At 37.2% G+C, this 26,217-nt stretch overlaps 5 protein-coding genes across 6 annotated transcripts; all 5 read left to right on the top strand.

Moving 5' to 3' along the window:
• Nucleotides 1–431: 431 nt before the first annotated feature.
• LOC141604818 (uncharacterized) lies at nucleotides 432–1,970 on the top strand. The gene has a single exon (XM_074423326.1). The coding sequence runs from the start codon at nucleotides 670–672 to the stop codon at nucleotides 1,585–1,587; it is 918 nt and encodes a 305-aa protein (XP_074279427.1). The 5' UTR covers nucleotides 432–669; the 3' UTR covers nucleotides 1,588–1,970.
• A 1,123-nt stretch (nucleotides 1,971–3,093) lies between these two features.
• Nucleotides 3,094–8,305, top strand: LOC141604816 (uncharacterized). Of its 2 annotated transcripts, none has more exons than XM_074423324.1 (9): nucleotides 3,094–3,343; nucleotides 4,934–5,108; nucleotides 5,492–5,583; nucleotides 5,667–5,709; nucleotides 6,169–6,225; nucleotides 6,336–6,372; nucleotides 6,992–7,041; nucleotides 7,472–7,602; nucleotides 8,017–8,305. In XM_074423324.1, exons 2-8 carry the CDS (start codon nucleotides 4,962–4,964, stop codon nucleotides 7,595–7,597), a joined length of 552 nt encoding a protein of 183 aa, XP_074279425.1. In that variant the 5' UTR covers nucleotides 3,094–3,343; nucleotides 4,934–4,961; the 3' UTR covers nucleotides 7,598–7,602; nucleotides 8,017–8,305. The 2 variants fall into 2 exon arrangements, with proteins under 2 accessions (XP_074279425.1, XP_074279426.1); XM_074423325.1 differs by lacking the exon at nucleotides 3,094–3,343 and adding an exon at nucleotides 4,716–4,795.
• A 1,435-nt stretch (nucleotides 8,306–9,740) lies between these two features.
• Nucleotides 9,741–18,050, top strand: LOC141604815 (AP-4 complex subunit mu). The gene is made up of 13 exons (XM_074423323.1): nucleotides 9,741–9,878; nucleotides 12,286–12,380; nucleotides 13,548–13,751; nucleotides 14,048–14,164; nucleotides 14,280–14,408; nucleotides 14,576–14,702; nucleotides 14,808–14,908; nucleotides 15,015–15,119; nucleotides 15,639–15,733; nucleotides 16,167–16,254; nucleotides 16,328–16,388; nucleotides 16,480–16,553; nucleotides 17,638–18,050. Exons 1-13 carry the CDS (start codon nucleotides 9,821–9,823, stop codon nucleotides 17,734–17,736), a joined length of 1,353 nt encoding a protein of 450 aa, XP_074279424.1. The 5' UTR covers nucleotides 9,741–9,820; the 3' UTR covers nucleotides 17,737–18,050.
• Nucleotides 18,051–19,710: 1,660 nt separating this feature from the next.
• Nucleotides 19,711–21,000, top strand: LOC141607041 (AT-hook motif nuclear-localized protein 28-like). The gene has a single exon (XM_074426416.1). It carries the CDS (start codon nucleotides 19,842–19,844, stop codon nucleotides 20,760–20,762), a length of 921 nt encoding a protein of 306 aa, XP_074282517.1. The 5' UTR covers nucleotides 19,711–19,841; the 3' UTR covers nucleotides 20,763–21,000.
• Nucleotides 21,001–23,733: 2,733 nt separating this feature from the next.
• LOC141607040 (universal stress protein PHOS32-like) lies at nucleotides 23,734–26,126 on the top strand. Its single transcript, XM_074426415.1, has 5 exons — nucleotides 23,734–24,114; nucleotides 24,206–24,306; nucleotides 24,829–24,947; nucleotides 25,215–25,306; nucleotides 25,758–26,126. The coding sequence occupies exons 1-5, from the start codon at nucleotides 23,919–23,921 to the stop codon at nucleotides 25,775–25,777; spliced, it is 528 nt and encodes a 175-aa protein (XP_074282516.1). The 5' UTR covers nucleotides 23,734–23,918; the 3' UTR covers nucleotides 25,778–26,126.
• The last annotated feature ends 91 nt before the right edge of the window (nucleotides 26,127–26,217 follow it).

The raw sequence follows: 26,217 nt of genomic DNA, 5'->3' as shown, positions 1-26,217 counted from the left end.
CTTTTATAATGCATACATTCTGCTTTTGTCTTATTCATTTACTTGAGTATATTTGACCCATATTAACCTTAAGATAGACGGGATCCGTCTTAAACAAGAATTTGTGATATACAAACAAATACTCCTTCCTATTCAGCCTATAGTTGCCCTTTTATTATAATACTTCTCACGTATATTAGAGAAAGAGGAACTATAGGCTTAATAGGATGAGTAATATTTAATCATTTTTTCTTAAAACAAATACTACCATCCTAAAAAACACGTCGTTTGGTTCAATACTTAGGAATGAAATGAATTTAAATGAGAAACCATATGAGTATGGGGTCTCAATTCCATACCTTACAAATTATGTTTGGTTTATTAAAAAAATAAACACAAAGGAATGGAGTTAGAATCCATGGGAAGGAGGTGGTTATGAGATTCCAAGGGGTTGAGATGAAATTAGAATCCATTCAAAAATGCTCTAACCAAACAATGGAATGAGTAGAATCCATTCATTTAATTCTAAACCTCCCAACCAAACACCTCCAAAATATACATTATATAAACCGTACATGCATTACACGATATCCCAATTCATATCCAATCCATTTCATCCACCATTGTAATAAAATTACATCTCCATTTCCCCAAAACACTCCATCCTTCTCTCTCCCCACCCTCTTCAAAATGGACCACCACCCCACACCCACCACCACCACCACCACCACCCAAACCCAAAACCAAACCCAATCCGAAGCCGTTCGGCTCCTCAACATCGCATCAAAACTCCTCCAAACCCGAGATCTAACCGGTTCACGAGAATTCGCTCTCCTCGCTCAAGAAACCGAACCGCTCCTAGAACAATCCGACCAAATCATAGCAATAACCGACGTCCTACTCGCCTCAGAGAAGCGCGTGAATAACAGCCGTCAACAACTCGATTATTATTCCATTCTCCAGACCGACCGCCGGTCTGAACCGGATCTAATCCGGAAAAGCTACCGCCGACTCGCACTCCTCCTCCACCCAGATAAAAACCGGTTCACTCACTCCGATGTCGCCTTCGACCTTGTCGCCGACGCGTGGTCGGTTCTCTCCGATCCGTCGAAACGCGCATCGTATGACGCCGGTTTGGGTTCAACCGGGTCTGAAAAGCTTCCGGTTCGCCGGTCCAGTGTGAATTTCTGGACAACGTGTCCGTATTGTTATGTGATTTACGAGTTTCCTAGGGTTTATATCGATTGTTGTATTCGTTGCGATAATTGCGATCGCGGGTTTCATGCGGCGGCAATTCCGTCTTTGCCGCCGCTTGTACCCGGAAAAGAAGCGTATTATTGTTGTTGGGGCTTCTTTCCGCTTGGGTTTGAAACCGGTACTATTAACGATAATGATACTGATAATAACGCTGAAAACCCGAGTAATGCGGGTTTTCCGAATTGGATGCCGGGTAATTTTACCCCACCCGTGGTATCCGGAGCTCCGGGTTTGAATAAAATGGGTGCGGTTAGAGGCGTTGTTGATTTTTCAGCTGGGTTTGGAAATGCTGTACCTAGTATGTCGGTTCCCGGGTCGAAAAAGCGAGGCCGACCCCGGAAGAATCTGTAGGGTGTTTAATGGTCATTGAGAGACGGTTTTATAGGAGAGTTGCTGATACTTGGAATGGTGAAATGATTTGCATTTGTTGTTTACATGTAGGGTAGATTTTAATTATCTAGATGAATGGGAATGGTATAAGACAGTTTTATAGGAGAGTTGTTGAAATCCCGAATGTTATAGGGAGGACTGAGGAGGAATGTTGAAATGATTTGTGTTGTATGTTTTGTTTAGATGTAGTGTTGTAGTAGAACTAACTCATACTCGGTATGATCAATAGTTTTTGTTTATGAATTTGAAGTAGTTGTAGTAATTGTTTTGTAATTTTAGATTGTAAGTTCTGTTGTTGATATGCGTTTTGTATTATCAGTAATAGAATGATTTTATTTCCGATAGTTCAGGTGATTCGACACTCGACAGTCGACACCATTGAGCGAGTTTATTTCGTGATGATCATGTTTTTCGCAAATCTCCTTTATGACTGTCACAAGCTTGTGAGTTGTGATCTCTCACAATCCTCTCTCCCACTTGTCAATTTAATTGGCGTCAGAGGTTACAAGCTTCTGACTGTCACAAATAAGAATTTGTGTGAATTTCTTAAGCATACATGATAGTCGCCAAATACATATAGTAGGTCAATCGCCATTTTTGAAAGGGTGACTTGTAAAACAAAATAATTCACTATATTGTCGATGATTTTATCTATTGTGACGTACTTTATCCGTCTCTTTATAAGGTTCATTTTTCTCATTGTTCGAAAAGTAAGGATAACAAGAATATTTGGAGGAAATGAAAGTTAAGATATATGCTTGGCCTAGTAAAACACAAATGTGGGTAATAAGCTCAAGAAAAATACACTTACGCTAAACAAACAAGTAAAATATGAGATACTACATCCGATGTATATTCTTTTTTCTCCTATATAGAGAGAGTCTAAAAGTTTATGCCACTAATATGTTAGTATAAAAACAAAACAATTTTTTTTGGCAAATGTTAGCTATAGCTGCCGGTGAAGTTACGAGGAATTGAGGATAATACTCATAACCCGAGTTCGAATCCCATCAGATGTTAATAACATCTTTGCCCACCTCATTCCCTTGATAGCTTAGGACGTTAGTCGTCTCCTTTGCCTAATCAAGCATAAAAATGAGTGACACAATTAGAGGTGACCACAAGCTGGGCTACCCAGGGCATGGGGGGCTCCGCTTGCTCAACCCCGAAACGACCCTTGGGAGTGGGATTGGCTGTTCTTGTTCGTGACGTTTCTAAGAATAGAAAACCTTGAACCAAAATTTGGGCGGGCCGAGCCGAGGACTGATCCAATTATCACATTTTTGTTTTTAATGAGTCAAGTCTTGGGCTGGGCCGGAGATCCTGGACCTTGAACCGACCTGAGAGGTTGGGCGAATCGCACTTGTGCGGGTTGACCGAGCCTTGTTTCGACTACCGAAAAACGGGTCGGTCATAATTGGCCCTCTTAACACAATATATTCCCGAGTTCTATGGCCATTCAAAAATAATGGACTCGACAATTGACCGGTGATTTCAGCCAACAGTGATAAACAACACACTATAGTTTAAAATTGACTGCAATTCTGTAAAACACATTCACTATAATCACCATTTCCAACAACTAATAATTTACTTCCATAATTCTCTTCCATTTTTTAAATTAAAATTAAAATCCCTTTTAAACAACAAACCCCAAAAGAAATCAACTTTATTCACCTCTTTCCCTGCACTTTCATCTCAATTTTTTCCTTTGTGGGTAAGTATAATTCCATCCCTTTGCTTTCTTTCTGTATTTTCTGCTATTTTTCCTGTTTTTCTTGCTGTTTTGAACTGAGAAAATGGTGGAAAAACCCTTGAGAAATGCAGAATTTATCTGTCTGTAATTAAGCAGAAAAATGTGTGTTAAAAGTCTAATTCTTGTTTCATGGTATTGGTATGAAAGTTTCAATCTTGTGTATTCCCCATCTCAGTTATTTGTTTACGATTTTTATTCTTTGTAAGGGTATTTTAATCGAAGGTAAATAAATGATTATGACGGAGGGAGTTGCTTATTTTTGTTTGGTAGTAGCTTAAAGGAGAAAAGTTTGTATCTTTGTGATGCTAAGAATATTGTGGAGGGAAAATTTGATTTGATTAAGACTAAGCAGAAAAATGTGTGTTAAAAGTTGAACTCTTGCTTCATGGTATGAAAGTTTAAATCTTTCGTGCTCTCTCCGTCTCAGTCATTTGTTTACGGTTTTTAGTCTTTGTAAGGGGTATTTTAATCGAAGCTAAACAAATGATTAGGACGGAGGGAGTTTCTTATTTTTGTTGGGTTGTTATCAAAAGGAGAAAAGTTTGTATCTTTGTGATGTTAAAAACATTGTGGAGGGAAAATTTGATTTTATTAAGATGATGCATCAGAGAAACTCCTCAGTTTCAAGGGTATTTTTGACCAAAATACTTGGTTTTATTTTATAGCTTATAAGTTATACCCACATGGTTGACTGAAAACCAGTGTAAAATATTGTACAAAAATGTGTGGGGAGTGTTAGTCTTGTTGCTAATTTTAAGTAGTAAACTCAAAGAGTGTTGAAGTTATTACCACGCAATTTGTGGGAGTCCTTGCGGAACTGGGATAGTGTTGTGTTGTTTGTTGAAGTTTTGATAAATATTAGTGTTGCTGCTGCTTTTAACTAGTAAACTCAAAGAGTGTTGAAGTTTTGATATTACCCTGCAATTTGCAGGTGCCATAACGTCGTCGTCGTGTTGCTGTTTGTTGTTGAAGTTTTGATATTAGTCTTGTTGTAGATATTGTTTGATTTTTCCTTGTTTAGCTCACCTTCCATACTCCACTAAAAATATCGGTTTGATTGCAAAATCTTTGAATGAACGTTTTCAAGTCCAACATACATTTGCACATGTGCTCGAAGATATTTGCTCAACCATCATTTTTTCAATGTGTTGTATGGGACTGTCTCACGCCACATGAGAGATAAGACCAACCAAATTTCTTATGTATTCTTATTCATTTATAGGGTTAGCAGGTTAGTTTCACATGTAAAGCCATCTCATTGTTTTGCGTTTTCTAAGTTCTCCAACCTTGGGAGATTTTAAAATTCTCAAATGGAAACATGTTAAATTGACACATTCTAAAACAGTTGTAACTAGTCTGATATGCAGGTAGTTAGTTTTCTTCGAAATGACATGTTTGAGATTTTAAGTTGAGGTAATGCGTCTAGGTGGAAGTTGTTGTTTTTGGGATAATCTAGATATTTGTGCTTACTGGGATGTCGTTGGCCATTAATTACCTGAAGTAGGACTAATACTAAAGATTCTTGTGCTTTGTTTTGTCAATCTTGAATAGATTGATTGCGTTAACGGTAAAGCAAACAATGAAAAGGAAAGCTCTTGCAAATGGTGAGAGCCATGCTGAAGAAAACGGCACAAATGGAGCCTTAGCTAACCCGTCCAATGCTGAAGTCGGACCTGGAGATGTCATTTGGGTCAAACATCAAGGCGGTTCATGGTGGCCTGCACAGGTTCATATGCTAAGCCGTGTGGTTTCTTTTGTTAGCCTATCAAATGAGAATCTTGAACGAAGAATCAAAATACTCCCTCTAACTCTCTAAGGCTCTAACCCATATATATTTCCCCATTTGACTCTGGTAGTCAAACGCTATCAACTTTGACGGATAACTTTTCACAATATACAATATCAACACAAGTTCTTATAAATGCTTATGTGAAATACTCGATTAGATGAACCTGCCACAACTTTTATAGTGTGTGTATACATATATTTGAAGTCATTTATGGTTTGTATTGGTTGACCACCAAAGTTAAGTGGGGAAATGTGAATGAGACGGAGAGCGTAAAACATTCTGTTAAATATATGCTAATCATATCTTCTTGCATATTTTAGATAGTGGACGAGAAAGCTGTTAGCAATCGAAACAAACCCCGAAGAAAAAGAAGTGAAGATGTCCTTGTGCGACTATATGGATCATATGAGTAGTTAGTAGCTTAAACTTTCCTTGAATTTTTTCTTGCCGGTCTTTGTATACACTTGTATTAAGCTATTTTTGTCTGATTTGTAGCTTGTTTGTGGACCCTGTTGCAAATCTTGTCGAATTTGATAAGGTATGTCAATCCCTACTCTTCCCTTTTCTTAAAAAAAATGTTTGTCGTTGTTCAGTGATTTCTGATAGAAGATTTATGTCCCTATTTGTCAAGTTCTTGGGATTTTTTTGCTGCTTCACCATCTTTCTAAACATTTCCATATTTCCTATGGAGCCAAAGACTTATTACTCTTTGGTTATGAATTATAATGGAATAAATCAAAATGGCTCACTAAAGTGGCTGAGCTTCTTTCTTTTGTGAAGTAGCGGTCCTTCGATGCAGTTGTCGACGCAATTTTCATCTTGGGTCATTCAGAAATAGCCTCTTTGTGTTGCTAACACAAGGGTAAGGCTGCGTACATCCAACCCCCCCTTACCCCGCAATTTGCAGGAGCCAGTGCACTGGGGTAATGTTGTTGTTGTTCACCATCTTTCTAAAGGGGATGATAGAGTTTTATTATCATGCCACTTTTTTATGCAGGTGCTCAAGCGACATAAAGGTAGTCACAAGGAGATTATTCAGGAAGCTTTGAGACAGGTAGTTTCCTTAATTAGAACTACATACCTGGCATGCATTGTTGAGTTGATCAGAATTGACAAATTTCGTTTGTGAATTAAAGAGATGCTGACTGTCATTTGCTATCCCAGGGCTTCAAGACCAAGGCACGAAGTGCGAAGGCTAAAGGTCAGCTGAACTTTTGACGTACTTTTTCCCCGTTTTCTTGATTGGACATGTTCTTGTGTGCTGTATGCTAAGCTAGCACCCTCATTTTAGGCCAAACATGGTTGTCGTGACAGCGTGGAGTTATTTTTTAAATAATAAGTAATTCAGCATCTACTTAATTTTTCAGGAAAAGGTTCCTTTACTTCTACACTGTCCCATTACCAATGTTCACTGACATTCAGTGGCACTCGTATAAAGTATTTGCGCAAGTGGACTCTTTGATCCAGATCCAGTTGCTTTCGCGAAAAAGCTGTGTTATCCCGACTGTCCGACACGGGTGTCGTGTTTGACACGTGTCGAGTGTCGGATACGGCTATTTTGTGTGATTTTTCCAATTTTTTGGTCAAACGTGAAGTGTCAAAATGTAGTGTCGTGTCGGACACGATAGGTGTCGGAGACGCGACACGCCAGGTTGGTGAAGTGTCTGAGTAACATAACGAAAAAGTATATGTATTGGATATGATGCTCCATTGCTCCTCTTACATGTACCTGTTTACTACTATAGACGCTGCACTGTCGCATGTCTGTAAAAACATATCTTCATGGATAATAAATGTAATTAAATGGCAAATGATGTCAGGGAATGGAGAGAAAGATGTGGACGACGACACGCAGGTTAGCAATGGCAATGTGAGTACAATCTCCATCTCCTTTTCTGTTGACTAAATTATCTAAATATCTTTGTCGAACATCCCTTACTTCCTCTTGTTAAATAAGTTGTAAACTTGTAATACCGTTATTCCATCCCAATTATATTGTCCTCATTTCCTTCAAGTTAAAAGGAATTATGATGTTTTATCATTTTTCGTAAATTGAGCCTTGATTCAAATGCGGACAATATAAATGAGATAGAGGGAGCATTAGAGTGGTAGGCTGGTATTCTTTTGTTAGGAAAATACTCTGAAGGAACGAAAAGTGAAGACACGATGCTTTGCATCGTGCTGAAGAATGTCATTACATAGTATAACAATTCGCTGATATTTCATTGTTTCAGTCTTTCTAGTTTTCTGGAATTTTTGCCCTTAAATTCAAGTGTTACCTTAATATGGCTGCCTGTCAGGATGTCACACCTCAAAAACCTGGAGAAAGTGCTCGAAGATTGAAAGTAATGCAGGGTCTTGGCCTCATAGCTCCTTCGGGTTCACCATTTCTCAAAAATGGACATAGTTTGACTCTAGTGCAGTGAAGCAGGTTTATATTTGGGGTGCCGTTTTTTTTGTTTGATTTTGTTTCAACTATTCAGTCGGTTTGAGTAAGACTGTCTTACGATAGGCATAAGGGTACTTTGAGGTTCAAAACTTGAAACTTCAGAACCTCACCTCAAAACCTTGTATCACCCCTGGCCCCTGCCCTACAGTAAGACCCGTCTTTTCTGAAATCGATTGATTATGGACTTAAGGTGACTATTTTAGTTCCGTGATGCAACGGAGTTGTTTTCAAATTTTGGTGTGAATTTTAACTTGGAGCTGAGAAGTTCACCTCGGAATCCTGAATCATCCCCAACTCCACTGCACGACCCGTCTTATCTACAATTTTGCCATAAATTTTTTCTGTCTAGGATTACGTTAACACTTAAGTCCTAACCATGGATTTGTGAAATGGCAGGTAACGACCTGTTTAGCATCGATGAAAGTTCAAGCATCAACTGTATTGCGTCTTGGGCAAGGTATTTTGAGATTACAGGAAGCTCTTGCCTAATATGTGCACTCCATTGAACATTGGCCATGAAAATTTGTGTGGAACTTCATTGAACTTGATTCATGTATGTTATTACATTAATGTCCCAACATTAAATGATGAGTAATGTTTTGGTTAATTTTCCGGTTTGACCGGAGAAGGGCTTATATGGGGTTAATCAGTTCTAGACTCGTGCTAATTGATACGAGTATGTAAATTTCTGGTCGGTTGGACAGAGTTGAGAAAAGCTCGTATGAATGCTTATAGTAGGGAAATTTTCATTTTGATGCTCTGAGGTTTGAGCCAATTCGCAACTTTTAAAGGGCAATTAAGTGCAAGCCTGAGATTATATACGCCGTATTAAAATTGTCCTATATTCCTATTTTTTTGGGCGAAGATGGGGAAAAATAGAGTGAAAACAATTAGGAATTTAACTACTCCCTCTATTTTTTTATATATGACTTTCTCACATTTCGGGACACTCCATTCTCTATTCAATATCTCTTAAAATATAAGACTAAATATTATGATATGTATACTCATATGAAAGAGTTTTTCGTAAAGAATTTAATGGTACCATTTTTATATTTTTTGAACAAATATATTTTTGTAAATATTAAAGTCAAAGGCTTACCTCGTAAATGCAAAACGTCATATATAGAAAAGTGGAGGGAGTAATTCTTTTCCAAGTTTTTTTTACCATGCTTTTCTAATTTAAAAAGGGGTCTAATAGAAAATTGACACATGTTTAACGGCATAAATACCTGTTCACTTCATATATAGGATAAAGGTACTTGAGGCACGAAAACACACATTTTTCATGTCTCGAATTTGAAACCAACCCGTTCACTTTCATATATACCGATGAAGGTATCTAAGACGCGAAAACACACGTTTTTCATGTCTTGAAGTTGAAACCAACTCCGTTGTACAAATGCAATTGTTCTATATAAGACTTGCTCGATACTTCTACTACCTACCCTACACATGGACATGGTCATTAAAGGTGATTTATTGCAAAGTATTGACTGATAAAAGATTATTCTAACTTAATCAAAGATCTCGAGTTCAAACTTTGAGAATGATACATTGTCAAAATTCATGATGGAGTGTATTATAACCCTCGTTGTCATACCTTGCTCGAATCGACCTAAAATCAGATGAAATACACCTTAAAAAACATCGCTTAATACAATCTTTTAAGCTTAAAACGGGATTTATAAATATTATGGCTGCCAGGCTTGTCACTAATTAACACTTATTAACACTTATTATGAATTGAATCAGTACTAGTACCAATCCACAGATGGTCATTTAGGTAGCACAGACACTCCTCCTAACCAGCCGTCCCGTATCCGACACTGTGTCGGACACCTATAAACGAGGGATGAGATGTCGAAAGACTGAAAAAATTTGATTAGAAGGTGGGTTTAGGCAGGAAATGAGAACGAGTTACATTCAAAGTCAAATTTTAACTTCAATTATAATATAAATATATTTAAAAAATAAAATCAAAAACTACAAAATATATATTTTATTAAATTTAAATAATGAGTCCCGTGTCTTAAATTTCATGGGATACCGACCATACCGTATCCCGTGTCCGTGTCCGTTTTGTGCTATCTAGGTGGTCATTGCTAGTGGTCAGTATACGAAGTATTTGACGAGAAAACTCAACGAACATCAAAATCTGTAGACCAAAGTCTCAATTTAGAGAGAAATTTCCAAAAAGATGATATCACAGTTCTTCGTTCTTTCTCAAAGAGGCGATAACATTGTCTTTCGCGATTGTAAGTTCTCTTTCTAGATCTATCACATTCTTCTTCAATTCAATTTTGATCTATGATTTACTCCGTATAATTATTGAACTTATTGTTGATTTTTTATCATTAATTTTGTCGATTTCGCTTTGTTCTTGTAATTTCTTAGTAATTTGATTGATATTGTGATCGATTTGTATCAATTAATGCTGATTTCTGCATGTTATTAAAATACGAAGTGATTAGATGATCAATTGATACTTGATAGTGAAATTATTAGGATTTATGGTTGATTATAGTCCAAAAAGTTAATTACTTCTGATTTTTGTAGATTTAGGCGTAATTTAGTTAGTTTTTCTCTTGCATTGTTTCTATGGTGTAAATTGAGGTGTAATTTATGTTTTTGTGAAAGGAGAAAAACGGCAAATGAGGTTAATTGAGTGAAATGGAGAGAGTATTTTCATAATGACGAAGCGAGTTGAGCTACTATTTTGTCGGTGTCGTAGTACTGAGTGAGACATTTGATGTTGCGCTGTGATCGATTTGTATAAATCAACACTGATTTCTGCATGTTGCTATTAAGGATAATCAATTAATAGTGAAATTGTTAGGATATTATGGTTGATAATAGCTCAAAGTTAATTACTTCTGGTTTTTGTAGATTTAGGCGTAATTTAGTTAGTTTTTCTCTTGCATTGTTTCTATAGTGTAAATTGAGCTGTAATATATGGACCTTTTATGAAAGGAGAAAAACGGCAAATGAGGTTAGTTGAGTGAAATGGAGAGAATATTTGCGTAGTGATGAAGCGAGTTGAGCTGCATTTATTGTTGTCTTAGTACCGAGTGAGATGTTTGATTGTTATGTTTTGATCGATTTGTGTAAGTTAACACTGACTTCTGCATGTTATTAAGTATAACAAGTGATTAGGTGATCAATTGGTAGTGAAATTATTCTGATTTATGGTTTGATTATAGCTCAAAGCTAATTAGTTCTGATGTTGTAAGTCCGGGCGTAATTTAGTTGGTTTCTGTCTTGCGTTGTTTCTCTAGTGTACTCTGATGGAATTTTTATGCTAGTAGAAAAACGTCAAATGAAATGAAATTGAGTGAAATGGAGGTAGTATTTGCGTAGTGATGAAGCGACTTGTTGTTGTGACTAAATGATCAATTGATAGTAGCTCAAAGTTGATTACTTCTTATTTTTGGTAAATTTAGGCGTAATTAGTTAACATTTTCTGTTTCTGTTGTGCTGTTATCTAGTGTACTCTGATGGACTTTTTATGAGAGGAGAAAAGCGTCAAATGAGGTTAATTGAGTGAAATAGTGGGAGTATTTGCGTAGTGATTAAGCGGGTGTTGTTGTCGTAGTCTGAATGAGTGTATCAAAATTTCAGCTTGTTATCTTACTGAATTGAACCATAGTGTCTTTTACTTTCCTTAGTTTGTTTTGGTAACCAGATCTATTTCCAATATAAACCTTTCAGTAAATTTAGTGGAAAGATTAAGGTAGTTTTAACATTGTGGTAGAATCATCTAATTGACCAGTTAAGTTAGAGCCCATAGCATGCTGACTGCGGATGGCCATGATTTTTCACAAGATAGCCATGATTTTTCACAAGATAGCTGATTGACTCCTTCCATGGGCTCCACCTGCTGTGAGAGCAAGCCTGACAGTCAAATATGGATAATTATGCAGATTGTTAGCTAGTTCATTGCCTTGTTTAAATCATATATGGATGTTTTGGAACTTAAATGAACATGCCTGCTCTCCATTATGGAGTATAGATCATTTGATCGAATCATGAAAGTTACTTGTGCAATAGTTAACTAGTGTAGATCCCGCGCAATAACTTAATAGTTAGGCTATTTGCATATTGCTTATTGCTGTTCTTGTGACTTTAGTTGGTGAATATTTATTAGCAGTGGCGCAGTTTGGAATAGTGAGTTGCTTTTGTTCATTTCCTGCGCCCTGTTGTTTTTCGGGCTTCCTTTGTTTTGCCCGTTATTGGAGGGCTGGTGTCAGTTAGCTTGTTTACGGACAAGATGTTTTCGTAACTGTCAAAAGTTGTCTTTTGGTACTTTTTGGAAAGATACAATTGTTATTTCCCAAGTATTATGTAGTCATTTCTTTCTCTTGAAAAATGGGTAAAAAGAATACGGCGGAATTTAATCTTGGTTGAACATCACACTATTGTAGACAAGTTCTTTTTCTTCTGTCATGGTCAAGAATCATTTTCTCGATTATTAATTACATAGTGCAATCTAACAAAAATAATTCACCATTATTAATTGGCATTTTTGCTATGTTTTTTTTTTTTATGAGTTGAGGACTTATTACGGAACATTCCTCTTCTGTAAAGGGGACGTAAAATTACTTATTTGTTTACAGCTTTAAAAGATAGTCATTATTTTTTCACTGCTTTTACACGTGAACCCAGATCGGGGAGATGTCCCAAAGGGGAGCACTGAGATATTTTTCCGTAAGGTGAAATTTTGGAAAGAAGATGGAGAAGAGGAGGCACCCCCTGTCTTTGTAGGTATTCTTTTGCTCATTTTTCTTCTCATTTTGTACGTTATGTGGAAATAGGGAAACTATTTTTTATTTTTTAGAAAGCTACATCCAGTAACTAACCCTCCTCCGTCCAATAATTTGTTTACCTTTTCTTACTCAATGTGAACGGGATTTTAATCAAAGGTAAACAAACGGTTAAGACAGAGGGAGTGCATGATTTGTGGAGTAGAGGATGCCAAGTAGATTTATTGTGTTGATGCCACAGTTTGAAATCTATTACTCCCTCCTATTCTCATTAATTTGTTTACCTTTCCTTTTTCCACAAGAAATAAGAAAGTGAATTTGGACCACACAGAACACACTACTCCACATGCAATTGAATTTGGACAACACAAATCAACCCTAAAAAGGAAATAGGGAAGGTTAACCCAATTGACAAAAAAGGAAATATGGAAGGTTAATGAGAAGGGTTATGCTCATTCATGTACATGATTTACTCAATCATATACATGATTACCCATTTTACCCTCCTCATCTCAACTTCCCTCTTTTCAATTTTCTACCCATTTGAAATCTCTCCCTTTCAACTCCATCCCACCACCTCCCAACCACCACCCTTCGTACACTGCACTGCCACCCCACCACCACCGACACCATCCCCAGCAATGGTTGTAGGGCTTCTTAAAACACCATTGAAATTATATGCATATTTTCATCCACAAATGAATGAAGCCTTCTTAGTCAGCAACTTGCAAACTGTCGGTTAACATTTAAAGTTTTCGTAAATTTATCAAGCATCTCTAATTGAGAAAGTTTATTAGTGTCTTCAAGACGCAGCAATGCAGCATGCATTTCATTGACTGATTTAGTTCTCAATGGTACATTCTTAAATCTTACTTGCCTTTAACTTGAAAGACAATGAAAAAACAATGCTAGATAGTGACAGTTCAAGCATTCCGTGGCTCATTCATGATACCCTTACTGTATCATCCTTCTGAGAAACATAGTTAATGTATAGCGTGACATTCCTACACCAAAGTCATAAACATATGGAGTAATTGCGTGTTTTTTTTTATTGAATTTGGCTGCGGAAGAGGCTGGCCATACTTCTGCTTTGCTTCTCTCTTATTGGTATTGCAGTTTATTATTACTTGTTTGGCACTCTTATACTAGTTTTTTTATGAACAGAATGTAGATGGTGTGAACTACTTTCATGTGAAGATTGTTGGACTATTGTTTGTTGCAACCACAAGGGCTAATGTGTCACCTTCGCTTCTACTGGAGCTCCTCCAGCGGATCGCTCGCGTTATTAAGGATTATCTTGGACTTTTAAATGAAGAGTCTCTGAGACGGAACTTTGTGCTTGTTTATGAGTTGCTTGACGAAATGATCGTAAGTAATCGTTGCCTATAAGCGCGCTATATTCTTACAATTCTATTTTCTCTCATCATTGAACCTCATGATGTTCAAATATTTACACATGTATAGTTGTATACGATAGTTGAAGATATAAGAAGATACATTTGTTTCTGTGCTCTCTTTAGTTTGTGCATGGCTTATGCATAGTGTGATTGCGGGTGTATGAGTTACCACTTTGCTGTTGTTTTGGATCCACAAATATGGGTTAGATATCTCAAGTTTGTTGGTCTTTATGTGTTATTTACATTTGACTTTACCTTACTCTATAGGATTTTGGTTATATGCAAACAACATCGACAGAAGCATTGAAGTCGTATGTATTCAATGAACCAATTGTGGTTGATGCTGCACGCATGCCTGCTCTCGGTCCTGGTTCTATTTTCATGGTATGGACTGAGACAACTCCTCTTTCATTTGTGGATGAGAACCCCTCCTCCACCCTAAACTGCTTATCAAGTGGTTGCTTGTTCAGTTTGGCTCATTTCATTTGAATGCATGCAGCAAGGGAACAACAGAATGCCAGGAACTGCTGTGACAAAGTCCGTGGTGGCGAACGAGCCCGGTGGTAGAAAGAGAGAGGAAATTTTTGTTGACATCATTGAGAAGATAAGTGTCACCTTCAGTTCCAGTGTAAGAACTTTCTCTTATGATCTATGTTCTATGCCATTTTCTTGCTTTTTGGTTTGCTGCATGCCTGCATATTAGTATGCTCTTGTTGGCATGTCTTTTACTCCTGTTTTCTCGTATTCCTTGTATGTGTTTGACGTTGGGTCTGAACTGCTATGTAATTTTTGCAGGGTTATATATTAACTTCAGAAATTGACGGGACAATTCAGATGAAGAGTTACCTTACCGGTAATCCAGAAATTAAGTTAGCTCTGAATGAGGATGTTACCATTGGAAGAGGCGGAAGTTCAGCATATGGTATTTTGTTGCTCTATTTAATTTTTCAGGTTGAGACTTTGTACTTTTGTAGCTTACCGTTTTTTTTAACGCCATGTTAATCCCTCCTTTACTCTTTCTTTTCAGGCTATAGTAGTTCTGGATCTGGTACAGTGATACTTGACGACTGTAATTTTCATGAATCTGTGCACCTTGATAACTTCGATTTAGACAGAACTCTAAGCTTGGTTAGTGCATTCTAAAGAATTTGTGCCATTTCTTAGAATTCATGTTTGATTATGTATCCCACGACCCACGTAACGTGGATGCCATTGTTGCCTGTTTGACTTATAGGTACCTCCAGATGGTGAGTTCCCAGTGATGAACTATCGCATGACACAGGAGTTCAAGCCTCCTTTCCGTATCAATGCTCTGATTGAAGAAGCTGGATCACTTAAGGTGGGATTTCCTTGAGGAAATATGTGTCCTTTTTGTTACGATGACTCTATTTCTATTGCACGCCCTATTTGAATTGTAATATCCGATAAATTATGTTTGGACTAGCATGCTGAAATTAATGTTTTTTGTTTCGTAATAATCAATAAAGGAAATTTCTAATGCTGGCTTTAGAATTTTCGTTGAGGTTGCCTTACTCTCTTAAAGTCGAAATGCTGGTGTCTTATTGAGCTATAGCATGATCGAGTTTTGATGAGAGTAACTTTGAGTGATTGACTAGTTGACGAGGATTACATATGGTGGTTGACGAATCAATTCAGTTTTATTTGGGGATGGGTGGTGCAGTTGACAGTATATCATATATTCCACTCTTAGCTCTGGCTCAATTCTTTTTGACCTTTAATGACAGGGTTATATTTGTGCTGAATGAATAATCTGTCATATGTTACATGCATACCATACCTCAAATATAAGTCTTGACTTTTTTTCCCCACTTAATGTCTACTTTTTCTTGCAATATAGGCTGAAGTAATTCTCAAAATACGTGCTGAATTCCCAGCGACTGCTACTGCCAATACTATCGTTGTTCAAATGCCACTGCCAACTTATACCACAAGGTATAACATCGATATGCTCATGTGACCACCTTCACCACTATTTTAATATAGAAAGCAATGAACAATACAGAGTATAATTCTATAGAGTATAGACATGCTGCATATTCTTTTATCATGTGTAAATAATAGTTTCTTAATTTAGATGGTGCAATTGCAACATGACAGAAACTTATATGAGACGATCTTTAGAGTTGAAACCAGCCCCTTAGCCATATAAGTATTTGAGGATTATGTAAGCAATTAGGTTGGCCTCACATATGAGATCGTCTCATAGAATATTCCTTATGTAGTACGGAGTTTGTCATTTGCTGACTATGTAGTTATGGGGGCTAGAGTAACAGTGTTCGGTTCTTTACCATTTAAGGGGTGTTTCTTGCATGTTTTATATGTTTATGGACCTTCCTCACCTATTCGCTGTTTGGTAACTTTCCAGAGTTAGCTATGAGTTGGAACCTGGTGCTGTTGGACAGACAACTGATTTTAAGGAAGCAAACAAGAAGCTTGAATGGAATTTGAAGAAGGTAATTTGAATTCTGGAGTGGTGTATGTTTTAGATCTTTGACCGATTGATTGCTAATTTCACTATTTTAACAGATTGTAGGTGGAGCTGAACATACCCTAAGAGCAAAGCTTACATTTTCGCAAGAATTACACGGTGGGAATCAAATGTGCAAGTAAATGGTTTAGTGGAAATTTTAACTAACTATACTGAAACCCAAATATGACGAGATTTGTATGCATTTCAGGGAATCTCACAAAAGAAGCTGGGCCTGTTAGTATGAACTTTACAATACCTATGTACAATACCTCCAAGCTTCAGGTATATCTCTCATTCTGTCTTTTAAGGGATGGATTTCTGTATCTCTAATTATGATTTACGAGTCAATGTTCATTGTTGTTGACTATTGGTGCCATTCTATACCGAGTATAATAATTCCTCAAGTGACTAGTTGCCGTCAATACTTCTAAGGGATGCTCATGCATATATTTTTCAGCCTCTTACATGTTCTTTCTGCATTTAATACATGCCATAGTTGAGAGATGATCTCATTCGCTCAAATACTTCTAAGGGCTGCGCTTCTTTCTTTTGTGAAGTAGCGGTCCTTCGATGCAGTTCTCGACGCAATTTTCATATTGGGTCATTCGAAAACAGCCTCTTTGTGTTGCTAACACAAGGGTAAGGGCGTATACATCCGCAATTTGCCGGAGCCATTGGGGTAATGTTGTTGTTGTTGTTGTACTTGAATTGAAATTACATGATGCAGCTACTTAGGCTATTTGTATACTCTGGGTGCGTGTCATGACAGGGTTTGCCTTTATTTTGATTGAGTGTCGTCTTCCCCTTGCGCCCTTTGGATCTGGCCGTCTACTAGTTTACACAAGCCATATGTGTCGGCCTCCTAGTAACTTTTGAATGAGGGTGACATATGTTACCTAATACATTGGAGAAGATTCATTTTGTTAGTAGGTTGATGAGTATATTTTTACCAACAACTTTCTTATATATTTTTACTTGGTTCACTGTTAAGGTATTCCGGACCCTTAAATTTTACTTCGTGTTTCAAATCTTTATTCTCGATTTAAATTTTAAGTTTTTATAATAGAAATCCGGACTTTGATTTTTAAAACCTATAAGTTTACCTTGACTTTTGTATTATGTTTCACTCTCCCTTTTGTTTTTCATTCTTCTTTTTCTATTTTGTTCGCACTTTGAGGTGTGCGTTCACCCATGCACGGTTCTAAAGAATGATTCATGTCAGCCGACCCCAAATCATTTCGGAATTAAGGCTCTACTGTTGTTGTTATTAATGAGTATATTAACTCGGTAATGGCTTTCAGGAGACTTACGGCTTGTTTTAACCCTCATCTCCACTTTCTCATATTTAATCATCCGTTCATTGCAGGTAAAGTATCTGCAAATTGCAAAGAAATCAAAATCCTTTAATCCATATCGTTGGGTAAGGTATGTTACCCAGGCAAATTCCTATGTAGCTCGTATATGATCATTGCCTATTCAATGTGTGATAATCGACAATGCGAACCCTCTTCTTCCTGTTGATGCCTCTTTCCTCGCATATGGCTGCTTGCTAATGGAGTTGCTATTGTGTTTTTACTGTGTAAGAGAGGAATCAGAGATCGACCTGGAAATCATGCAAACATTACGTCATTTTGAGTTTATTTTAGTTGTGTAACATTCCGCGTAGAACATCTTTGTTGTGAGATTCCGAAACGATAACTTAAACTTGTACAAGTTTCGATAGATTTGATAAACGGAATTTACTTTTACGCGTCATTGAGTAAAGCAGCCAATTACTAATCTTGGTCTTCATTTGAAAACAAACTTTCGTCTTCCATGAAACATGAAAAATTTGTAATCCAACCTTCCATATCGATTACTCCGTATCAACCAGTATAGTATGTTAGTATCCTTAGATACGGATGCGTTTGTTCGATGGAGAATACCGTAATTTTTACAGAAAATCGAGTTCAGAAATTATACTTTTATCTCTCATTTATTCATTTGACGCCTCGGCTTTATAGAGGATATATATTTTCAAAGACGGAGCTCAATTTCCAAGTTATCAAAGAGAATAAATCGCTTCGTATAAATTTTATGAGCTACTTGTTTTGGAGATTCGACCTGATATTGACTTGATAAGATAGATGACACGATACTTATTAAGCTTAATAGTGATTAAAATGAAGGTTTTTTTGTCAAACACAACCTTTAAAAAACACTCTTTGCGAAACACTACCTTTAAAAAAATTATTTGTAAAACACAACCTTTAAAAACCAAAAAGTTGCAAAACACTACTTTTTTGCCGGAGTTTGACCAAATTAATAAAAATCCGGTGATGACTACCCATTAATTACTCTATTAGTTAAATAATCCTCTTATTTTTCTTCCTTAGAAGCTACAATTCCAGTCATATACTCAAGGTCAGCCTCTAATCTCAATTTTTGTTCCACAATTTCCGACTTCAAACTACTAATTTCATTCAAAGGATTGTCAACCCACTTGAACTAGTTGTATGACTTGTATCCACGCATTTGAGTTCCCGGGTTGTAACACTTACATGTTAGAAACCTTCTTCCTGGATTTTTTTTCCGTCATGGAAGTTCTCAAGGCGGCAAGGATGCCACAACGACATTTGTGAAGCGGAGTTAACGAAGATATTGAACTGTCACTGGACATTGTAGAGAGAGAGAGAGGGGGAGAGGGGCAGGGAAGTGGGGAAGGGAATGATAATGAGATGAAGAGGGAGGGTGGTTTTTGTCGGGGGAATTAAATATAAAGGGTTTATTGGATAAATGGAGGGAAAATTAAGAAAGAGGGGGATGAATTGGAGGGAGAACAAAAAAAAGTCAAACATACTTGCACGTGCAAACTATCATGACACCGGAAATGAATTAAACTAACGGAATCGGCAAAAAAGTAGTGTTTTGCAACATTTTGGTTTTTAAAGGTTGTGTATTACAAATAATTTTTTTAAAGGTAGTGTTTCGCAAAAAGGTTTTTTTAAAAGTTGTGTTTGACAAAAAATCCTAAAATGAAAGCGGTTGATTATCTACCGACTTAATAATAAAGTAACTAAATTGAAGTAATGGTCGAAAATTAACCTTAACAGTAACAAAGTGACCTAATGCGATTAGGTAACTAGACTCGATAATAACCCGACCCAACCCGACACATCAATTAACCCAAATTGACCATATCGGATAACGACCCGATCTGAAAGGGTAAGCTGACCCGATATGATCTGAACTCGAGATGACCCGTCCCAAACCAACCCGATTGCCACATCCAGATATTTTTTTTTTTTTTTTTTTGTTAGATAAGTATTACTCTATAAACATGTCTATGATAAGACGGTCTTAAAAGACTCCTGAAATGGATGTATATTGTAGAAGTATATCTGAAGCCCAAATCCAAAGACTTGTTCACCACGCATACCCTAGCGCAGCAGTAGCAGCCCACTCTCCTTCTAAACAGTATCACAGCGTCGCGCCACTTCTTCTTCTCGCATATAACCCCATTAAAATACTCCATTAATTCAGTTTAATAAACAGTATTTTTATTCATTCATCATTCAATAATACTGCACCATGAAACGTACGCACGTTGAAGACGAAGACGGACACAAACCCGAACACGATACGACTGATGATAATAATTTTACTAATTCCAACCCAGAAATTACTAACACCACTCCCATACTTCCCAATTTCCTAAATCACCCTTCCTTCCTTTCTCCTCCTCCCCACCTCCTCTCCCCTCGCCAATACCCTATACTCCTCCAACAGCCTCAATATTCCCAAAATACCCCTACCTTCACCGTACCAACCACCACGGGTAGTACCGAAGACGGGGGTAAAATCGTCAAATCCCGCCGTACTGGCAGACCACCTGGCGCCAAAAACAAGCCTAAACCCCAAATCATCATAAACCCCGAACCCGAATCAAAACCCGCAATGTCATCCTACCTTCTCGAACTCCCATCCGGGTCGGACCTGGTTGACTCACTCACGCGCTTCACGCGCAACCATGGGATTGGCATTTGTGTGTTATCCGCAACTGGGACGGTATCCGACGTTACGCTGAAACAACCTACAGGGAACGGTACTTACGGAACGGTGACGTTTCATGGGAACTTCGATATATTTACTCTTTCTGCTTGTGTGATGACTGATACGACGCCGTTTGGTGTTTCCATGGCGGGTGGGACCGGGTTCACGATAGCAATGACGGGGCCCAATGGGTTGGTTGTTGGTGGGAAAGTGGTGGGTCCCTTGGTTTGCGCGGGAACTGTTTATGTCGTTGCGACGTCGTTTAATAGCCCTAGTTATGTCAGGTTACCGCTTGAGGATAAAAACCAGAGTAATAGGGTGACTGGTGGTAACGGTAGTCGGTCAAGGTTACCGGTTTCGGAAGGTAGTGGGACCCACGTGAGTTTGCATGGTGGTGATTCTGAGGTTCTTTGTGCTCCTACTCCTTTGACTGTTAGATCACCTCAACCTCCTTATTGAATATCGTATTACTCCATTCGTTTCAGTTAATAGTCTAGTACGTAATCTATTACTGCATCCGTTTCAGTTAATTGTCGATAGACGATTAGACGGGGTGAATACTAGAATATAAATATCCTTATTAGTTTAATTTTGATTATCATTGTTATTAGTTTGTCTAAGATTTTGTCTTTAGGCCAGTCATTGCTTATTATTGCTGAATTGCATGTTTGAATGCCAAATATATATAATTTATTCAGTGTTGTCGAGCTTTATTACAAAGTTGTCGAGCTCTATTAACAAAATTATTTTATGGTACAAAGTTGTTGAGCTTAACAGAATAATTATTAAGCTCAATAACTTCGTAAAATAGCTCAATAACTTAAAAACGTGAAAGCTCGATAACTTAGACAAGGTTGTATTTAGCTATTATACAATTAGTTGTAGGATAGTATTTGTGTTTGAATACGATTGATGGTCGTTTGATTGAGTTGATCCGAATAGGTAAACTGAGGATGAGCTGCATAACTAATGGCTCTCAGGTCAGTTTCGAGTCAGGATGTATTTGCATTTTGCAAGCACTAAAAATACAAAAATTTTTGTTACAGTATTATTAGGAAAAGGGTGACTCATCTCGTGTGCGTAACTTATATGTTACTTCGTATAACTTACTTCATATTATTAGGAAAAGGGTGACTCATCTCGTGAGCTCAATATGCGCACACATTGCGAGAGGCCGAGTTAGTTAACACTCATACAGTCATGCATTCGTGCTGCCTACATAAGGAATGCACAGAGTCCCCCAAGGAATGGTAGAGTACTGGAATCCGACTATTCAGATTTTGTTTAGTGAATAGTTTATTGGGCCAGACTTTGTATAAAAGAGGCCAGTTTTTGCAAGCTAATGGGCTTTTGAGTTGTTTAGGCTTCTCTTTTCCTGATACATAATTTGATCCACAAATTCATGTTTAAGACGGAAATATTCGTTTTAGAGTAAAAATTAGGAATGTTCATTGGTCCGTAATTAGAATCACAAAAAATAAGGACTGGAGAGTCGGAGATTGGATCGGATCGGAATTTGTCCGTACTCGCCTATTTACGTTAACTTTATAAATGATTTCTTAATGTTATACCTATAAAAATGAAAAAATATGTATATTAAGCATATTTGAATATCATTTATAGAATCTTATACGGAGTATAAACTAACCTATGGAAAAAAAAAGACCCTATATTCCGGTCCAATTCGGCCGGGCTCAGAATGGACCGGAGTTTTAATTCCGGTTTCGGTCCGGACCAGAAAGTGAACACTCCTAGCAAAGTAGCAAATCTTAAGCTTAAGATGGTCAAATATGGCCGTGAGATCAAAAAGACAAAAGCGAAATGTTTAGGGAAAAACAACCTGTGATTCCTATTTACCCATGTGAAATGATATTTGAGCCGTTTTAACATTCCGTCTTAAAGAAGACCAACAGCAGACCAACAGTAAGGATCCTCTGTCCCACTTTTGTGTCACATTGTGTGTGCCACTCCACTCACCTTTTAACAAATCACTTGTTGCAAAATAAAATATTACAATAATTATATTAATTTGTTGATGTGTTAGAAAGTGATTGAAGTGACACACATTGGGACACCAAATGGGACAAATGATCCTCACTCTTGAAAAAGGGTCAAGTATTACTCATTTATGTATATATGGAATAACGAGTTTGTCCCATATATGACATACTATAGGTCTATAGCTATCATAATACTCCGTATAATACTTGATCCGTTTTATCTATAAACTGAATTTAATCAACACCACACTGAATTTAATCAACACCACTTTTGTGAGAATTGATTGAAATAACACAATTTAAGCAAATCACTATTCCGAGTCACAGATTTCACCCAAATAATCAGAGTAATGTAGAGTTTATCTTGGCCTTTGGATTCACCCAAGAGATAAAGCTTCTATTTCTAATACCTCAGCATAATTCTTAATTTACTCAAATAATTCTCAAACACGTTTAGTGATCCTTTTTTTTTCTTCTTGCCTTCTCAGCCACTAAAAGAGGAGTAGGCAGGCAGGGTGCGACGATTAGAAAATGTCCAAAGGAGAACGAAATCATAAAATTTGGGCCACTTATTAAAATAATCGAGTCGATCTGACCTCGAGTTTAAAATAGATGTAGGTTAAAATTGTCATGAAAAACTTAGCCACGAAATTAGATTTGGCATAAAAAATTGAAAGTTAGGTCCTGTTTAAAAAAAGACTTGGGATTTAGTCGAGTTCAGTTTAATCATTAATTTTTATTTTTACCTCGTCAAATCTAGTTGAAAATCAATATTACTCGGACTCATTAAATGTACATACAAAATAAAATTGTTTACTATACTATTACGAAGACGAAGCAAACAAATATCCGATTGAAACTATTCAAAGTTCGAAGTCAATTCGGATTTGCTCAAGCTCAACTTCAACTCAAAACTTAAGATAGATTTTTGACCGACTTCAAACCAGATTTTTTGACCGAGTTCTCAATTACTTATTGGTCAAAAATTGAAGGTTAGGTCCTGTTTAAAAAAAAGATTCGAGCTCAATTCAAGTTCAGTTTATTCATTAATTTAATTTTTCACCCGTTCAAATAAATCTAATTCAAAATAAAATTGTTTACGATAATATTATGAAGACTAAATCATACGGATAATATATACATTAATGCAAAATAAAATCGAGGAAGCAAATTTCCGATTAGAACTATTCAAATTTCAACGTCAATTCGGATTTGCTCAGGCTCAACTTCAACTCGAAACTTAAGATAAATATTTGACCGAGTTCAAACCGAATTTTTCGCACGTCAATGACTTATCGAAAAAAAATGACTCATTCACACCCGGGCAAGCATACCGATTCTCATAGACGCCATACAGCTCATCCTATAAAGGTAGGTCAACTTTGTACCTCAAATAGTTGTGGCGTAAGCGTAACACTGTTAACGAGCGCATTACACAATATAACAACGCGATCAACCAACTACCAAACATATTATCTACGGACCAATATTCCGTAGTAATAGTCTATCTATCCTCTAAAATCGGCTCGGGTTCATTAACGTTCGAATTATATCAACCAGTCTATCAATCAATCAATCAATATAACTATAACGCGTAATCAGTGTTTATAAAATTATGGATACGCAATTGCGAAATGTGGTGGTGGCAGTAGACGGAAGCAATGAAAGCATGAATGCTTTACGATGGGCCTTAGATAACGTATCGGTCCGATCACCGTTAAATGGTGGATCATTCGTCGTACTTCACGTTCAATCTCCGCCGTCTATTGCTGTTGGGTTTAATCCCGGTTCAATTCCCTTTGGTGGTGCCAGTTACGTCTATACGTACTCTTTTATTATTTCATTCGTTTTATGTATGTATGTAATCGGTCGTTGACGGTTTTTTTATTGACGAAATAATAGATGTCGAAGTGCCAGCGTTTAAGGCCGCAATTGAAGATCACCAAAGACGTATCACTGATGCTATCCTCCAAGAAGCTTTAAAAATTTGCGCGGAAAATAATGTGAGCTTTTTTTTTTTTTTTCGGATTTATTGAATTTCGGTACACGGTACCTAGTCGTTAGTACGTGGACAAAAAATGGAATGAAATAGTTGTATGCATATAAAACCTATACCGGGTCAACCACTTTTTTAGGAGGTGATAGCCTCAGAGGCAGACGAGACTTGAACCAGAGACTTTTGAGAATTTCACGCACGTTTTAACCATTAGATTTTACCCTTGCAGGGTATAGAGTAGAGTTTATTAACGAGTAAATGATGATTGGTATTTCGCGTAAAAAGTGCGAAGGTTATTCTGGTTTGGTCAATTTAACATTTGATTTTAAAGCTTAGATTTTAAAGCATCGGCTTAATTGACATTTTCCTTTTAATACTATTTTCGTCTAAGTTATTTGTTTACCCTTTATATTTATTTTGAGTGGTATTTTTAATCAAAGATGAATAAATGATTAGGACGACGAGAGTATTTATCAGGATCCTGAAAAATGTTGGTCTTACTCCCTTTAATTGGAATATTTGTTTTCAGGTAATTGTCAAAACTCGCGTAGTTATTGGAAATCCGAAACGTAAGATCTGTGAAGTTGTTGACGAATTGCATGCTGATCTACTGGTTATGGGAAGCCGATCATTTGGACGATTCAAGAGGTATTTTTATTCTTATTATCCACCCTATGAATCAACGTGTACAGGGGCAGAGCCAGGATTTATGGCTGGGGGTGAAAAATCTTAGCAGAAGTGAACAAATAATGACCTAACTTAAAAATTTCCCAAAATTTTAACTAAAACTTTTTGATTTTTTGTTGACTAGCACGGGCGAGCGCCCCTGCTAGTCCCACTAAATCCGCCATTGAACTGTTAACGTTTGGAGCTGAAACTATGCTAACCTCGTCTTAATTCTTTGTACATTGGCAGGATGTTATCGGGGAGTGTGAGTAAGTATTGCAGCCATCAAGCGTCTTGCCCCGTTATAATAGTGAAAGCGGAATCTGGGCAAACTTTACCAGGTATCGTAGCTAAAGCTGACAAGTCTGATCCGACCCTAGCAAACCCGACCGAACAGAACCCGAAAATATTGCGACCCAAAACAGACCCGACCCTACTATATGATGACCCGTAACCCGACACGACCCGATAATCAGTGACCTGAACCCGACCCGATGACGACCCGATACGCTGTTGACTCGATTAGAGGACCCGATAAATTGAAAGCGAATTAGTGCTTAGTTTGATACCTTTGACTTAATAATGAAGAAATTAAACCAAATAATGGTCGAAATACTAATCTTAATGGCTAAAAGTAATTCAATAAAATTGGCAGACCCGATAATGACCCGACCCGGCCCGCAGCATTGACAGTCATTTAGTTAGTCCGCGGAAAAAGACTGTAATAGTTAATGTTTGCTGAATTTATGCTTTCAATCTTTGCTGATTTGGTGTTTTCGTTTTGCGCTGCAGCATATTACGGTGGTCTATGATACAATCAATCTTTGTTAACGAGGAAACCCGTAGTTGCTAGTCTCGCTACTTACAAGTGCTTTGTTACGTTCCTCGCCTATCCGTGTCTGGAACTGGTAGATAAAACTATCGGATGTGTGGATTTCTTTGGTTGCTGCTTGACTTGTTACCAGCTCTTAGTGTCGTCTCTGTATTTTCCGCTCCTAAATAAAAACAAGTGTCTGTAAAACTGTTGTTGTTCATAATGTGTACTGTACATATGTTCATATGTTCAAAATGTTCATTATGTTTGTAATTGTAGGAGAACACTCATGAATCATGATTTTAAATCTCGATTTGAGATTTGATTCTAGAATCCGAGTTTTTGGCTTGATTTTGATAGTTACGGTTTTAATTTTTTGGCCAGTGGTCTCGCGTTGTCTTAAAATGTGATCGTGGTAACTTTCAAAGATTTATAACA

The sequence above is a fragment of the Silene latifolia genome, chromosome 10 (assembly GCF_048544455.1).
Source record: "Silene latifolia isolate original U9 population chromosome 10, ASM4854445v1, whole genome shotgun sequence".
Lineage (NCBI taxonomy): Eukaryota > Viridiplantae > Streptophyta > Magnoliopsida > Caryophyllales > Caryophyllaceae > Silene > Silene latifolia.
The sequence above is the reverse complement of the archived record's forward strand: the minus strand, read 5'-3'. Positions and strand labels throughout refer to the sequence as shown.